The following is a 16417-nucleotide window of genomic DNA, read 5'->3' as shown; positions in this document are numbered from 1 at the left end:
GCTTGTCCAGAGGTCCTGAGTTCAATTCCCAGCAACTACATGGTGGCTCACAACCATCTGTAATGGAATCTGATGCTCTATTCTGGTGTGTCTGAAGATGGCTATAGTGTATTCATAATAAATAAATAAATATTTTTTAAAAAGAGAGAGAGAATGCATCCTGCTGAACTGAAGCACCTCACACAGGCCCAGTGGTCTGCTCAGTGATATAAGGTAAGGTCAGCTGGAAGGCTGAGTAGGCCTGGTGCAGTCAGTCGGGACCAAGGCGCCTTCCTGTATTATGACAACCCCACCACCATCTCTGTCTGTCTCTCATACTTCAGCGGGGAGTCTGTCTGTCTCTGTCTCTGACTTTATGTGGTGTGTGTGTGTGTGTGTGTGTGTATCTGTATCTCTCTCAGTCTGTTTCTCTTGGTCCCCCTCTCTCTGTCTCTCTGTATCTCCCCTCCCGCCCCCCACCCCAATCCCACCGACAGAATAAAAGCTAAAGAAATATTCAGGGGGCTGGAGAGGTGGCTCAGTGGATAAGAGCACTGACTCTTCTCCTGAAGGTCCTGAGTTCAAATCCCAGCAACAACATGGTGGCTTACAATCATCCGTAATGAGATCTGATGCCCTTTTCTGGGATATATGAAAACAGCTACAGTGTACTTACATTTAGTAGATAGATAAATAAATAGATAAATAAACAAACAAATAAGAAATATCCAGTACCTGGTGACTTTAAACATTCTAATTCACTGAAAATTTATCAAAACTCTGCTTGAGAATGTTCTGTGACTTTCTACTCCATGATATGCAACCTTCCCTCAAGTTCCTCTGTGACTTGGCAGGATGTCCATGCTTGTTCCCACAGGTTGCTGTTTGAACAGTCTATTCCCAGCTTGTGTTGCTATTTTATGGGTGGTAGAGCCTTTGGGCAGGGCTTGGCGGGCCTCTGAAGGTTACACCTGCTTCCATTTCTGGCTCCAGTGCACCGCTTTCGTCTGACTTCATGTGAACAGTGTGTCATGCTCACACGGCCTTGCATGCCCACCATGATGGACTGAAATGTCTCTGAAACTCTGAGCCCAAATAAATCTCCCCTCCTGTAAGATGTTTCTGTCAGATATCTGCTCAGAGCAACACAAATGCAACTGAAACACACTGAAGTAATCTCTGTATCTATCACATGGACAGTCGGTCCCCCAAATCATACCCATGAGCCCAGCCAAAAGCACTTTGTCACTGACAGTATATGTTTCAACTCTACCATTCCAGAGTCAGCTTCAATACTGCCTGAATTTACAACCTCACCCATGTGAGGCCACTCTGCTCCGGTAGGCCTCAGGGATCTTGTCCGCCTTAGGACATCTGTCTATGGCCACACACCTGGCATGCACCTGATCTCGTCTGTCTTAGGCTGTCTAGAGTTAAAATAAATAGGAAATGTACTAAGAAAGTAAATGGCTGGTTCTTACTGTCACAGACAAAAGTGTCATATAAGGAAAAGGAAAGAGCCAAACTGGAATCTGGGGCTGAAAGAAAAAGAATAAGGGCCTTTCCCTCTCTGGACCCACGAGGATTCTATATGAATGAAGATGGGGTGAAGAGAGCAAGAAACAGGAAGAGCAGGCTGGGGAGATGGCTCAGACAGTGAAGTGGCACAGTGTAGTCCATGAGACGCTGACCTTGGATCTCCAGAACTTACCTAAAAGTCTATGTATGACAACACACACAAGAGCTGGGCAAACCCCTGAAGCTCACTGGCCACCGAGCCTGGCTGAGTCAATGAGCCACATGCACAGTAATAGACCCTATCTCAAAAATAGATCAAGGAAAGATATCCATGGTCAATCTCTGGTCTCCAAACACACAAGCGTATTCATGCACAAGTACACACACACACACACATACACAAACACAAACAAGTACCGACATCATATACACATACACAAAACATAAAATAATTAAGGAGCCATCAAGGTTACCCTGTGTCTCAAGATCTCATCTACAAAGAAAGTAGTTCAGTACCAAGTTTCTCCTCTCTGTTCATTCAACAGCTGAGGCCAAGACCATTACTGCATTCTTACAGAAGGGAAGCAGAGGTCGTTGGCAAGGACTAAGACCAGGTGAGAAGGCTCCTGATCCATGATGGCTCTATTTCAACCCTGGACCACACAAACCTCTCTGCATCATTTCCCTTGCATTACTGACCATCCTGAAACCTATCAAAATGCCAATCATACTTCAAACTCAGACAACCTTCTCCAAGAGTTCCCTGTATTACTAAGACTCAGTTTTAACTAATATTAAGTGCAAATCACCTTAAGCAACAAAAAAGAACTTACTGAGGGCATAACCAGGAAGTCCAGTGAGAGAGTGGCTTGAAATCCAACTCAATACAGGAACTCAAAGAACTCAACTCTTTAATACCAACTTCACCCACAGATGGGCTTTCTCATCACAGTGGCAAGATGACTCCCGGCAAAAAAAAAGCCAACAGCTTATACTCTCAGTTAACTAGACAGAAAGCGAAACTTAAAATTTGAAAAGAAATGGGCCAGAACTGGCTCTAGGGACTACCCCAAATCAATTTTTAAGACAAAGTCATACAACCTGTGAGTGTACATGTGGGGGTTTGAGTGTGGATGGGTGCATTTGTGTGATGAGAGAGACACACACAGACAGATAGACAGACACAGACATGGACACATAGATCGCCAAAGAAAAGTCCAGTTGCTCCCTATGAAGAGGGAGCCCACTACAGCCCCATCCTTCATGCAGAACCAGCTCCAACCTCTCCTGTCGCCTGCAGCCTTTTGTCTGGATGTCTATCCTCAGAGTGATGTCCTTCTGGAGGGTGAACATGTCCAGTCACACAGACTTCAGTTACAAGCATCTCGGCATCAGAAATCCCGTTCTCCAGAGTCCAACCTTGAGCCCTCAGTTGCCTACCATGGCACGATGGGCTTTCTCTTCTCCTTCTCCAGGATGCAGCAAGTCACAAAGCCAGACTGCCAGTGCTAACCCTAAAGATGCTTCAAGTCACTGACTGCCGCAGCCTTGGCTCTAACATACTCTAGAACCTGGAGATGAGGGCTTGAGAAGTGCTGTTTGTATCCTGATGTTAATTCTGCTTCCTTAAGAGGGGCTGCCCCAACAAGGAGTGAATCAAATACTCAAGTTATTTCCTGTGAACCCTCTCCTCATTTTAACTGGTCAAATAAAGGCTAGAGCCTGTGATTGGGCAGTGGAATGGGAAAGGTGGGCCTGGAGGTCTCAGAGATTGGATGAAGAGAGGAAAGAAGAGGAAGAAGACAGAGGAAGAGGAGGTAGAAGGAAGATAGAGCAGAACTACATGGCCTGGAGAAGCCACAAGTAGCAAGGGATCTCATAGCTGGGGAATAGAGTAATGTAGTGTTAAATCTGCCCAGTCTAGGCGAGCAGCTTATAAATCTTGTAACTGAGTTGTGTGGTTTTTGCATGGGCTTACTGGGGTTGGAAGTTTACATACTGGTGCCCATCAAATCGATTAGAACCCAACTAACCTAAGATAAGAGTCCACTGCCCCTCCCTGCACTCACAATAAACAGCTGGGGCAGCAATCTAAGGCTGCAGCAATGTGTGGATTGAAAGCTGACTGGGTTTGAGGGGTCTACAGAGAGCTGCAGAGAATCCCTCCCCAAGTCCCAGACAGAGAGCTACAGGCAGGGGCAGCAACCCAGGCCACAGCTGGACTTGGGCAGCGCCCTGTAGGATTCCCAGGGAGGGACAGGGGGACCCTGGAGCACAAATGCCTGTGAAGTAGTCGTCAGGAAGACACAGTGACCTGATTGGGGCATCTAAGCCCGAGGGAACCTTTCCATGCTTGCTTCCCTACACTGGACAGCCAGACCCACTCTCCCCGACTGCTTGCACTGCAGGCTACCTGAAATCAACGTGCACTCTGCCAGCTGCAACCCAAACAAAAGACAGAGAGCTTGCTCAGAAGCACAGAAGCATCTGGTCTTTCTACAACCAACTCCTCCCGGAGAATAAAAGAATCAAAGAGGCCGGCAGTGTGCTGAATCGAACGCCAGAGGGAGACAAACTTACAAAGGACTCTGGATCAGGTAATAAAATTATAAATTGATAATAAACGGGATGTTATTTTGAATGGTTCAACGGGGATGAATTTAAAGGAAATAGACACCTTGAAATTTACGGTTACTGCAATATTTACTCTCTTGATTTACTATGTCTTCTCAAAAGACAGGGCCCTAGATTAAAAAAAAACTACATGCCTTAGAAAAGGGATACTAGAGAAGTTCATAGATGAGACTGAGCAACAGACAGACAAACTTAAGACTTGGCAACACGGCCTAGAAAAAACACTAGAACTAAAGGGTCAGGACTTTATAGGTCAAGCTAAGCAATAGAAAGAGGAGAATAAAGGTTGAAGACCAGAGCGGAAGAGACACTAGAAAAAAGGATTCCACAATTCACAGATCAGACTGAACAGCAAGGAGATAGATAGAGATAAAATTTGGAAGCAGAGTCTAGAGGATAATTTACTAAAGCTAGTAAATCAAACCCAGGTAGGTGCTACAATGTCAGAATTACAACAGAAAGAAAGGTTTAAATGTAGAGGCAGAACCTTGAACAGAGAACACAGGAACTCAAGGAACAGGAGGAGCAACAACATGAGAGATATGAACCGTGGGCACACACCTTAAGGGAGCAACCTAAAACTTCAATTAAGGAAAATACTCAGGGAGAGACAGAAGATAAAATTAGAGAAAGCCAACCAAAAGTTATTAGAAAACAAACTTTAGTTGATCTGCTCAGTATACAACGAGGACCTCCAGACGATGCCATGATTTACTAGCTTTAGTAAATTATCCTCTAGACTCTGCTTCCAAATTTTATCTCTATCTATCTCCTTGCTGTTCAGTCTGATCTGTGAATTGTGGAATCCTTTTTTCTAGTGTCTCTTCCGCTCTGGTCTTCAACCTTTATTCTCCTCTTTCTATTGCTTAGCTTGACCTATAACTCCATTCGGGGTTACCAGGGACTTGAATGGCAACCTCTGGATGTGTTAGAACTGAGAAAATGTAATCAAAGTGTCACTAATTTGGGGATGTATTTGCCATTTGCAAAACAAATCCTAACTTCTTGGGCTATTAAAATTAGAATGGTCCCCCAAGACGGGAATGATATGGCAAAAGCAATACTGGAACCTTTGTCACATTACAATGAATTCTCACAGTGGAGAAAAGAGGCAAAGGAGAAAACACAACAAATAGAGCCAGTTGTTGGATGCGGCAAATAGTAAGTCCATGGAAGTTAGGGAGAAGTTAGGGAGACTGAATGAAAAAAATGCTTTAGGGAAGATTTAAAAAACTCTTGCCGGGACAACTTCTCAGGATCTTTGAACATGGTCTACCCATGGGCTTTCTGGGATTTCTTTGCCTGGTATGACAAAGAGGGCCTGAAATCGGCTTATACAGTAAGTAGACAGAGATGGGAGGAAATGATTTAGGCCCTGATCTCATGAAGGTCGGGGCAGGAGACAGCAGAAATACTGTCTCTTCGGTTAATATTTGTTCAGATTGCTTCATTTGCTTTGATTTGTTTTATTTATCAAAATGAGTACGGTTTTGAGTCTGGACTTGGTTTGTTGGTTTCTTTGTCTCTGCATTTGTGCTGACAGGAAAGGAGACTACACTCTGAACTCCTTCCAGAGTGCTGTGGGTTAGATATGAATAACTAAAAAAAAAACTCAGGAGAAATCAAACAGGACAGGTGAAGACACTTCCTGTCATCCTTCACGTGGCATGGATGAAGACTTATTACAACTGTTTATTAATAAAACTGACTCATAAAAAAAAAAAAGACAGCTGTCCTTTACCCGCTCAAACATGGAGAATTTCATCCTTTAACTTACCTGTGCACCCTGCACAATCCGTAACAAATATCTTAATGGTACTAAAATCTTGGTTGAGAGATTCATACATTACAAAATGTACAGCTTTGGCGAGCTTCTTCTTCAGAGATGCTAGACTGACCTGCTTGGTCCCTGCTTCTGGTTGCTGCCCAAAACAGCTCTGGGGATTGCCACGGATCCCACGCCATCTTGCCTCATCCAACCTTTCAGACAGATACGGTCAGAACTTCAGTCAAGCTCTGAACCTTCCAAATATGAAGAGACTGGATATCTGATGCTAAAGCTAGCTTTCTTAAGTCTAACCAATTTTTTTTTTAATTTTCCTACCCTCCCACCCCTTTAAAGAACTTTTCTGTCACCCCTATTTAGCAGGAAGAAGCTATGGGCAGTCATCAGCCCAAGTCCTTTAGGTTGGGGTGGATGATTCTGGTTATTTTATGAATTATAGATATGTTGTCATTTTAAGGGACATTTTGCAAATGTTGTCCCTTTAGACAGAAAGGAGACCAGAGAACTTAGACTCAAGGATTTCTACCTTTCCTTTCCTCTTCTCTATCCTTCCTTCTTAGGTAAAGGAAAGGGGGTGGAAAAGAAAAGGGGGGACATGGTAATATCATAGAAATTAGCCGGGCATGGTGGCACACGCCTTTAATCCCAGCACAAGGGAGGCAGAGGCAGGCAGATTTCTGAGTTTGAAGCCAGCCTGGTCTACAGAGTGAGTTCCAGGACAGCCAGGGCTATACAGAGAAACCCTGTCTCAAAAAAAAAAAAAGAGAGAGAGAGAGAGAGAGAGAGAGAGAGAGAGAGAGAGAGAGAGAGAGAAAAGAAAGAAAGAAAGAAAGAAAGAAAGAAAGAAAGAAAGAAAGAAAGAAAGAGAGAAAGAAAGAAAGAAGGAAGGAAAGAGAGAGAGAGAGAGAGAGAGAGAGAGAGAAAGAAAGAAAGAAAGAAAGAAAGAAAGAAAGAAAGAAAGAAAGAAAGAGAAAGAAAGAAAGAAAGAGGGAGGAAAGGAACTACCCTGAAGAAGAGTGAGTGGATCACACACTCAGGTGATTTCCTGTGACCCGTCTCCCCATATTAACTGATCAAATAAAGGCTAGAGCCTGTGATTGGGCAGTGGAAGGGAAAGGTGGGCCTGGAGGTCTCAGAGAGTGGACGAAGAGAGGGAAGGAGAGGAAGAAGATAGAAGCAAAGGAGGTGGAGCAGAACCTCCTGGCCCAGAGAAGCTGCAAGTAGCAAGGAATCTCATAGCTGGGGAATAGAGAGGTGTAGCCTTTATTTGACCAGTTAAAACAGAGAGAGATTATTTGATTCACTCGTTGTCGGGGCAGCCCCTCTTGAGGAAGCATCTCTAGTTTACAGACAAGGAAAACAGTAGCATCCCAGGGCTAGATGGCCCTCCCAAAGCCAAGGTACGGAATCCACATTCAGGATTTCTGAACACAAACCTTACATTCTTTGTGCGGTCTCTCCAAAGTCAAGGGCGTTACCTAACATTGAGACAGACATGAAGCCCTCTCCATCCTAGAGGGTTTTATTGCTGAAAATTAAATAGACAAAACAAGAGCCCCAATCTGCAGTGTAAGAGAACCAACAGTCTAAAAGAAACATGTGTAACTAACGATCATCTATGGCAGGAATAAAGATAGAGTGATTAAATTCTAGGCAGCTAGCTCTGGAGAGATACACAGGAAACGATGATGACCTCCAGGCAGGAAAACTGAGCACCTGAGGAAGAAGGATCATTTTGTCTGTTTCAAATACTGTCTATTTTGATTTGTGAGCCGCTTGAATACATTCCCCATTAAATAGCACTTTGGGGTACAGTCAGCCAAATCCTGAATGTGGAAATTCTACAGAATAAATGATCTGGTCCTCCAACAAGAGAATCACTAAATAAAAAGTAAAATAAAGGAAGAGAGAAGAAATGTTATAGATTCTAAAAGACTCAGGAAATGTCAACAAAACATAACACATACACCAGGTTTGCATCCAGGATGGAACACACTCACTATAACGAACATCTCAGGGATGGGGAGATGGTTCGGTGGGTACAACAGCCAGCATGAGGATCGGGGTACAGATCCCCAGATTCCAGGTCACACGCCTATAACCCCAGCATTCTGAGCATGGTGGACACAGGAGGATGACCGGGCTGGCTAACCACCTTCCTTGCTCCAGGTTCAATGAGAGACCTGGCTTAAGGACACCAAGCAAAGAGTAGTAGAGAGAACACCCAACATGTACACACACACACACAGAGCTCATACATACACATAAATAAGTACTTTAAAAACACATTGCTGGGAGAAGGGCAATCTGGACATGAACTAGAAGTTACTGTAGAATTGCTCATCTTCATACACGTGGTTTATCAAAGTTCTTTCTCTATGAGGAGACTCATACTGAAGAATTTATACTTGAAACAATGAGGCACCTGAGGTTTCACTTAAGCACTTGAGCGCTAAGTAAACCAAAGAGGGAATAATTGACAAAGGCGACCTCAAATCCTTCTGCAGGCTGGACAGTCCCATGGGGTGGGGGTGGCGGGTCACTACACACTACTCAGCTTTTGTTACTTTTGTGGATAATTAAAATGTACATCGTGGAAGGTTTAAATTAAAATGTTTTAATTAACTAATTAATCCACCCAGAGAGGATGCCCTGAAGGAAAGCAGCACAGAGGAGAGCCCAAGCTGAGCCCAGAAACGTAACTAAGCATGCTCTAAGGACAGCAAAGACACGCCAGCCTATTGCCAACCTCCCTCTGACCTCATGCTTCATCTTCCACCTCCCTGGCATCTCCAGTACACCTGCATCAGTGACCACACTCTGACTGAGGAGGGGTGTGAGGCCCCACAGCTCCACTCCTACAAAAGGCCCCAAGTGGCCTTCAGAGGACAGAAAAACAATTAACCTCTAACAACGCCTAACAGCGCAGCTTAGAAGTTATTAGCCCTCTAGAGGCAGCCTACATCCCAGCTGTCATCAGAAATACTCACTGGTCTCCCCAACGGCACTTCATAGGTAGTGACCTTAGCACGGGAGACTCAGCTTGATGTAAAGTGGCAGCCCTAGTCACAGACAGGCGCCTGCACCAAAAGGGGGAGGTGGTCTTCCGATCCCTTTATCCCAAACCCCATGGCCAGCAGCTCTGACTGTCCGAAGCCCAGCTTTCTCCAGGAAGTAAACTGGCTGTACCCACTCTTCAGACGTACCCCACCCTGGCCCAGCCCTGAGGGTCCCCCTGGGTGCCTTACCTGGGATCGACGCTGCAAATACTCCTCAGAGCCATATGGGACACTCCTCAGGGAGGTGAGGTAGTCATAGCTGATGACAGCTGTCTGTGAACCAAGGGAGGAGAAAGCTTAACACTGAGGACATTAAAACCATTCCTCTCCAAAGCCCTGAAGCAGGAGGGTCACACAGGAGATGCTGGCTCTACGGGAGTGGCTGGGAACACCCCTCTGCATGCTTGGCCACCAGATCTTACTGGCCTGGATGATCCTTCATAGCCTCTGGGGGGTGGGCACAATAACACTCCTGCAGAGAGGCCAGTCTCCGGTTGTCCTTATATACCAACAAATGTCCATAATTGATAAGCCACTATCTCCAAATTTATGCAAATTTATTTGCATTCTTTTTTGTGAACTGTCTGAATTCAAGGGCTGGGTCTTACTGCTTATTACTGATCCCCAGCCTATTTTACACTATACAGGTAGACATTCAAGAAATGAATGCTGTTAGACTTGAATTTCCACTCTAAATCTTCTGGCCAAAACCTTCCAGTGAGGGAGGCCTTTATCCACAGTCAATCAGACAATCGCAGGTTTCCAACAAATGTCAAGCTTTTCAAAGCTGAGCAACTAAGAACCTTAGACACTAAGTTCTGAGATTTATATTCAAAAGTGTTTGTCTGTACACTCACAAAGCCTAATTGCAGTCCACCTGTAAGTGCTGACCACAACCTATCAGCAAGGTTTGCTCACTGAGTGTCGAACCAGGATAACCAGGACCAGAGGCCATCAGAGAATGGACAATTCACTGTTGGTTTGCCTGGGCGAAAACTCAATACTTCCCCTTCTTATCTACTGTCTTTTTCTTTGGATGGTAGCCAGAGCCTAAGTATGTCCCCCACCCCTGCCCCTCTCTCTCCCTCCCTCTCTCTCTCTCTCTCTCTGCCCCTCTCCCCACCCCCTCTCTCTCTCTCTCTCACACACACACACACACCACTTTGGTTTTCATTGTTTCTGTGTGTAGCCCAGGCTGTCCTGTCCTGGAACTCTCTTTGTAGACCAGGCTGGCCTAGAACTCACATAGATCTGCCTCCTTCTGCCACCTGAGTGCTGGGATAAAGGTGAGCACAATCACTGCCTAACCTGGCTTGTTCACTCTCTATTAAATGTGCCATTCACACCATGTGGCTGCTTGTCTGCCCTGTGGCTGCCTCTGCACCAGCTTAACTCAAACAGCATGGGTTTGTCTTTCTCTTCTCTGTCTCCCTCTTCTGGGCAGCCACTGGGAATGACAACTGGCCTGACCCGAAATTTTCCCTTTAAACTCTAATAAAACTGTCCTCAGACAGGAAAAGAAAAGAATTGCACAGCTTAGTGACTGATTTATAAAAGTGCCCAGGGACAATTTCCTGCCTCCTTCTGGCTATTTAACCTTAAGGTTCCACTCAAATCCTGCCTCCTTAGGATACTCCTCCTGACTCCCAGGCCCCAGTGTTCACTCCTGCATCTGACCAGGGCAGCAGTCCTGACATGTGCCTGGCTTTAGACTGTTTTTGAAAACATGTGTGGACTCCATGACCTGTGGCTCCTTCAAAGCTGGGTCTAGATGAAACAGTCTGTCTTTACCCCTCAACACATAAAAGAAAACAATAGGCTCCAAAATGCACTTGGTAAACAGAAGTGGTTTCATATCCCACTGCCTGTTTTTATAAAGCCCCTTTCCCTATCTGACTCTTTAACTCAGTTTACCGTTGAGGACAGGCACCATGTCAGTGGCCTCCCTTTGAGAACACTTGATGACACTAAATCCTGAGGAAATAAACCAAACGAGCTATATCAGGGTGCATATCACCATGGAGCTTGGGGAAGGGGGACAACAGCAACTGTTATCTAAGCTCAGCAGCAGCAATAAAGGAGAGAAAGCATGACACACACAGCTGACAACAAAGATCATAGAGCCACATCTGGGAGAGGAGCTACCAGCAGAGTTAAGAATCCATGATGAGCCGGGCCGTGGTGGCACACATCTTTAGTCCCACCACCTTAGAGGCAGAGGCAGGTGGATCTCTGAGACTTAGGGGTCAGCCTACTCTCTAGAGTGACTTCTAGGACAGCCAGTGCTGCACAGAAAAACCCTGTCTCAAAAAAACAAGAAGAGGAGGAGGAAGAAGAGAAAGAGGAGGAGGAAGAGGAAGAAGAAAAGAAAGAGGAGGAAGAGGAGGAGGAAGGAGAAGAGGAGGAGGAGGGAGAAGAGGAGGGGGGAGAAGAGGAGGAAGAAGATGAGGAGGAAGAGGAGGATGAAGAAGAGGAGGAAGAGGAGGAGGAGGAAGAGGAGGAGGAAGAAGAGGAGGAAGAAGAGGAGGAAGAAGAGGAGGAAGGGAAAGGGATGTGTGCTAGAGAGAGAGAGGTGGTCAGTGGTTACATTTTCTTACAGCACTTGCAGAGAACCTGGTTCCATTCCCAGCATCTTGTGGCTCATGACCATCTGTAACTCCAGTTCCAGTGTATCTGACATCCTTTTCTGACCTCCAAAGGCAGCAGGCATACACATGGTACCCATGCATACAGACAGACAGACAGACATGCAGACAGAACATTCACAGACACAAAATAGTATATATAAGTCTAAATTTTTTTCTAAAAAGACATGATAACACCAGATGATATTGCTATTGAGCTACCAGAGAAAACATCTAAAGTCAAATATTCAAATCAGATTCTCTGCTTGGAGATGGATAATGTTCTCCCAGCCCCAGACAATGCAGATATAAATGCCAAATCCAGAACTCCTCAGATTAGTTCTTCAGAGCGAGATCAAGTTTGCTGACAGAAGTTTTTTTCTAAAAAGGATTCCTTCTGAGTCATGATTTCAGAGTGTTCAGTCAGAGTTCGCTTGGCCCCACATTCTTGCAAGAACACTAGGGTGGTGGGAATCTGTGGTAAGGAGGCCTCCCAAGGACTTCACATCATAGCAAACAGGAAGCTGAGAGATAGCAGGCAGAACTGAACTGCTAAAGTCCTCTTTCCACAGAGTCTTCTGTCCTTGTTTTCCAAGGAGCCTGCCCCTCTGAGTCATCGCTATAGTAAGACATGGAGCCTTGATGTACCAGCTTCAGAGCAGAGATCTCGTACAATCCTGTGTTCAACTGCAGAGTAGCTGAGTTTGCATGCACAGGAGTGAAGGTCTGCGAGGATGCACACTATAGACAGAGCTGACATGCCTGCATTTCGATATATGTGAGCACGCCCACCTGCCACACCTATGGAACACCTACAGGTAATGCTGTAAATCCTCTGCTATCCCCAAAGGAAAAAAACCAACCGTAGCAACAGCTCTGCCCACCCTGACAGCGCCAAAGTCATTAGGGTCCAAGTAGTTGTTACTGTAGAGGTAGACACCGGAGGCAGCAAGAGCCACGCTGGTCCATGAAGCAAGCTTGAGAGCCTTTCTGGCCATGTCTCCAGACCCTGTGCAGGAAAGGAAGGTCAGCAAAGATTAGCAATGAAGAATCTCAGAGTGGGTCAATCCAGACTCCAAATTCCAGTTCTGCCACTCAGCCTGCATGACCTCATGTCCTTTTCTTAATCTCGTGGGACCTTGGGTTCTTCATTTATAAAACAAGATAATGCCACCTCAACATTAAGAAGAAGTAAAATAATTACATAAAGGGCTTAGCGTGGCACCTAATACAAACCGATCCCCAACATCCTTCCTCCAACAGCACCAGGTGCCTTGTGTTCTAGATACAGTGAAGGTGAAGAGCCTACAGGTCTTGCCTACGTGGAGCTCTAGGGTGGGGTGGCAGAGAAGCAAAGAGATGCACGACCACTCTCAGATCTGCCAGGAAGTAGTAGGAAGCAGAGAATCTAGGGGAAAGGATCCAGATGGTGCCTTTAGATAGGAAAGGGTGCTCACTGTTGGCACATGTAACTAGTATTACAACAGCACACAGCCACAGGAACCATTAGCTTGACCCACAGGTCGGAAGTAGCCAAGCCCCTCCCAAAATGGAAAATGAGCAAAAGCAACCAGGAGTTCTTCCTTATCCAGCGGACAGTCAAAATATTTACTACAGTCAGACAGCTTAGACTGCATTCCCTGAGGAGGACTGATGCTGGTTTTGTCCACATACAGTCCTGGGAGTCCTACTAGGTACCAAACTCATATCACTGGGCAGAAAGAGCCTGCTCTCCTTACTCATACCTCCTCAATCCTCCAGGTGACTACACAGAGAGATACCCTGTGGGGACAGTGAATCCAATAGGCTACCTCCTCCACAATCCCTGAGTACTAGGTATCTACTTGAGGCTTTGACCCAGCTGCAAGTGCCAAGGGACAGGCCCCAGACAGAAAGGAGCATCACCAAGTCTCCTGTCAGTGCAAAGCCTCCAGAGACACAGCAGCAAGATGCAGGTTGTCACCTTGGAGGTTTCTGCTCTGACCCCGCTCTGTCATTTGGTTTCCTCTCTGTGTAGAAGCTGCTGATGCCAACAGCTTCGCCTTGGTTTGCTCTGGAGTCTATTTAGACTCATGCTTCCTAATACAGATGCCGGCTTTTCTTTAAACACACACAAAGCACGTCCTTTTCCATCCTTTCACGTTTCACTTAGGCCTTATACCATTTCTTTAAATAGCAGAGAGTTAGCTTTCTAGGTTTGTGTTCAATGTAGCTCATGTATCTGTACTGAAAGACTTATTTATTTCATGTATATGAGTACTATAGCTGCCTTCAGACACACAAGAAGAGGGCATCGGATCCTATTATAGATGCTTATGAGCCACTATGTGTTTGCTGGGAATTGAACTGAGGACCTCTGTAAGAGCAGCCAGTGCTCTTAACCGCTGAGTCATCTCTCCAGCCCCCTTTCCTACCTGTCCTACTTCATTCCTTTCTTTTTGTCAAGATTTATTTTTATTTTATTTAGGTATATTTGTATGAGCTGGATGCGTTCAGGGGCCCATGGAAGATAGAAGATGTCATAGGCCCTGGAGCCAGAGTAGCAGGCAGTTATGAGCTGCAAGCCATGGGTGCTAGGAACCACATCGGGTCCTCTGAAAGCTCAGCAAGCACTCCCACGTGCAAGGCCATCTCTCCAGCCCACGCTCTCTCCTTCCTCGACTTTTCATGGACTCAACGATACTTTCCACTGAGTTCTGTTATCTTTCCTTTTGCTGCTGCCTTAGTTACTGTTCTAACACTGAGACACCATGGCCAAGGCAACTTACAGATGAAGCATTTAATTAGGGGCTTGCCTACAGTTTCAGAGGGAGAGTCTGTGATCATCACTGTGGGGAGCAAAGCATTAGGTAAGCAGGCCTGGCACTAAAACAGTAGTAGAGGCTGACATCCTGATCCACAGACAGGAGGCAGACAATGAGAGACTGGGCACGAAGTGGACTTTTGAAAGTAACCTCAAAGCTCACCTTTAATGACAGACTTCCTCCAACAAGGCCACACCTCCTAATCCTGCCTAAACAATCTACCAACTGAAAACCAAACATTCAAATTGATGAGCAGCCTACATGGGGGTAGGGAGGCCCTCTCATTCAAATCACCAGAGTAGCAGCACAGCATACTTAAGGTCAGAAGAACACCTGAACAGAAATCGGCCTTTGTGTCATTTCTAAAAGCAGGTTGCTAGACCCCACCCTATGTACACTGAACCTCCAAATCAGCTGTAAGATTCCATCTGTGAATAAAATACTGGGTGATTTTACTCAAAAGCTCAAGTCACCAAACATCCTTCTTTACCTACATCCCAAGTGTACACAGACATAAGAATAGTACAGGCATTCACTCCACCATTCCTATGACCACTCCTATGATGTTAATAAGAAATGTTCCCTTAAAGGCTCGTGTGTCAAACACCTGGGCCCCAGCTGCTGGCAATGTTTTTGGGAGGTTCTAAAAAAAGTAAAGAGATGAAACATATTTGGAAAAAGCAAGACTTTGAGGGTTGGACTGGTCCTGGCCAATCTCTCATTCTCACTTCCTGTCCACCAAGAGAGGAGCAGCCTCTGCCACATGCTCCTCTGTCCATGATGCTCTCTCTGTCCAAGAGCATAGGATGACAAATCACCCTGATGTGAAATTATGAGTAAAATAAATTCCTCCTCATTTAGTTGATATCACACAATATAACAATGAGAAAAAGAGCTATTACGATATAGCCTGTCATGGATTTAATATGAATGGTCCCATAGGCTCATATATTTGAATAAGTGGTCCTTAGATAGTAGTGCCACTTGAGAGAGACCTTGGAGGTGTAACCTTGTGAGAGGAAGTGTGTCCTTGGGGGTGGGATCTGGATTTCAAATGCCTAAGCTAGGCCAGTGTCTCTCTCTTCCTGCTACCTCCCAATCTGGATGTAGAACTCTCAGGTATCTCTCCAGAAGCATGTCTGCCTCCATGCTGCCGTATTCCCTCCATGATGATAATGGACTGGACCTCTGAACTGTAAGCCAGCCCCAATTAAATATTTTCCTTTATAAAAGTTGCCCCTGGTCATGGTGTCTTTCCCCAGCAACATGAACCATAAGATACAGGCATTCCTCTAAGACCTCAAGACCAAATCAGAGGTAAGCACAATGACTCAACTATCAGAGTAATTGTCTCCCCCTGGTAGGTGCCTGGGTTGGTTGGCTGGTTGGTTGGTTGATCGTCTGGTTAGTTGACTAATTTGAGACAGAGTCTATGTAGCCCTAGCTGGCCTGGATCTCACTACTATATAGACAAGGCTGGCCCCAAACTCACCACCACCTTCAGGCTCCCTGAGTTGATTCATAATGTGGAAACTTAAATCCAACTATTTGGTTCTGTTCTCTCAGCTATCCAAAAATCTCAACTCACTCATGAAGAGTCTTAACAGATCTGCCTTCCAGATTTCCAAAGGACCTCTGGCCCTTCCTCCCTACCTTCTACTCACTCTATTCCAACTTGCAAGTTTCCACCATACCAAAAGGTACACACCAAGAGTAACTACTTGTAGCTTTGTGTGCTACCCCACCTCTGAGGCAACTATTGTCAACTCTATTCAAACCCCAAACAACCAAAAAGGACATGCAAAGCAATGGGCCAGGTCAAATATGGTCCCCAGGATGTCACATGCCAGACTGTAGTCAAACACACCATAGGACATCCAAAAACTTTACTAACTGAATTAATCAATAAATGGATCAACTATACCCCATGAGACCTGGTAGAACCAAGAACAGCACAGTTTCTCTAGATTAATATTCCTTGGGTCTCCAACTCAATAGCCATTGTGCTCCCAT

At 45.4% G+C, this 16417-nt stretch overlaps 1 protein-coding gene and 1 long non-coding RNA gene across 20 annotated transcripts in view; one reads left to right on the top strand and one right to left on the bottom strand.

Moving 5' to 3' along the window:
• Adck1 (aarF domain containing kinase 1) overlaps nucleotides 1–16417 on the bottom strand; it is a 101233-nt gene that overhangs the window by 80783 nt on the left and 4033 nt on the right. For 6 of the 19 annotated variants that reach the window (XM_006516246.3, NM_001277296.1, NM_001277297.1 and 3 more), the window contains exons 2-3: nucleotides 12464–12609; nucleotides 9166–9249 (exon numbers count right to left, since the gene is read on the bottom strand). In XM_006516246.3, the coding sequence (XP_006516309.1) occupies nucleotides 9166–9249; nucleotides 12464–12598 (219 nt within the window). In that variant the 5' untranslated portion in view covers nucleotides 12599–12609. Of the gene's footprint in view, nucleotides 1–9165; nucleotides 9250–11573; nucleotides 12611–16417 lie in introns of those variants that run through there. The other 13 variants (XM_030246934.1, XM_030246935.1, XM_030246933.1 and 10 more) reach the window with 5 other exon arrangements.
• 3200001D21Rik (RIKEN cDNA 3200001D21 gene) lies at nucleotides 3621–15630 on the top strand. Its single transcript, NR_045888.2, has 3 exons — nucleotides 3621–4094; nucleotides 12173–12418; nucleotides 14068–15630. It is a non-coding gene; the product is annotated as an RIKEN cDNA 3200001D21 gene (long non-coding RNA).

This window comes from Mus musculus, chromosome 12, assembly GCF_000001635.26.
Source record: "Mus musculus strain C57BL/6J chromosome 12, GRCm38.p6 C57BL/6J".
NCBI classification, from domain to species: Eukaryota; Metazoa; Chordata; class Mammalia; order Rodentia; family Muridae; genus Mus; species Mus musculus.
Note: the sequence above shows the minus strand (reverse complement) of the source record. Positions and strands in the feature narration are given on the sequence as shown.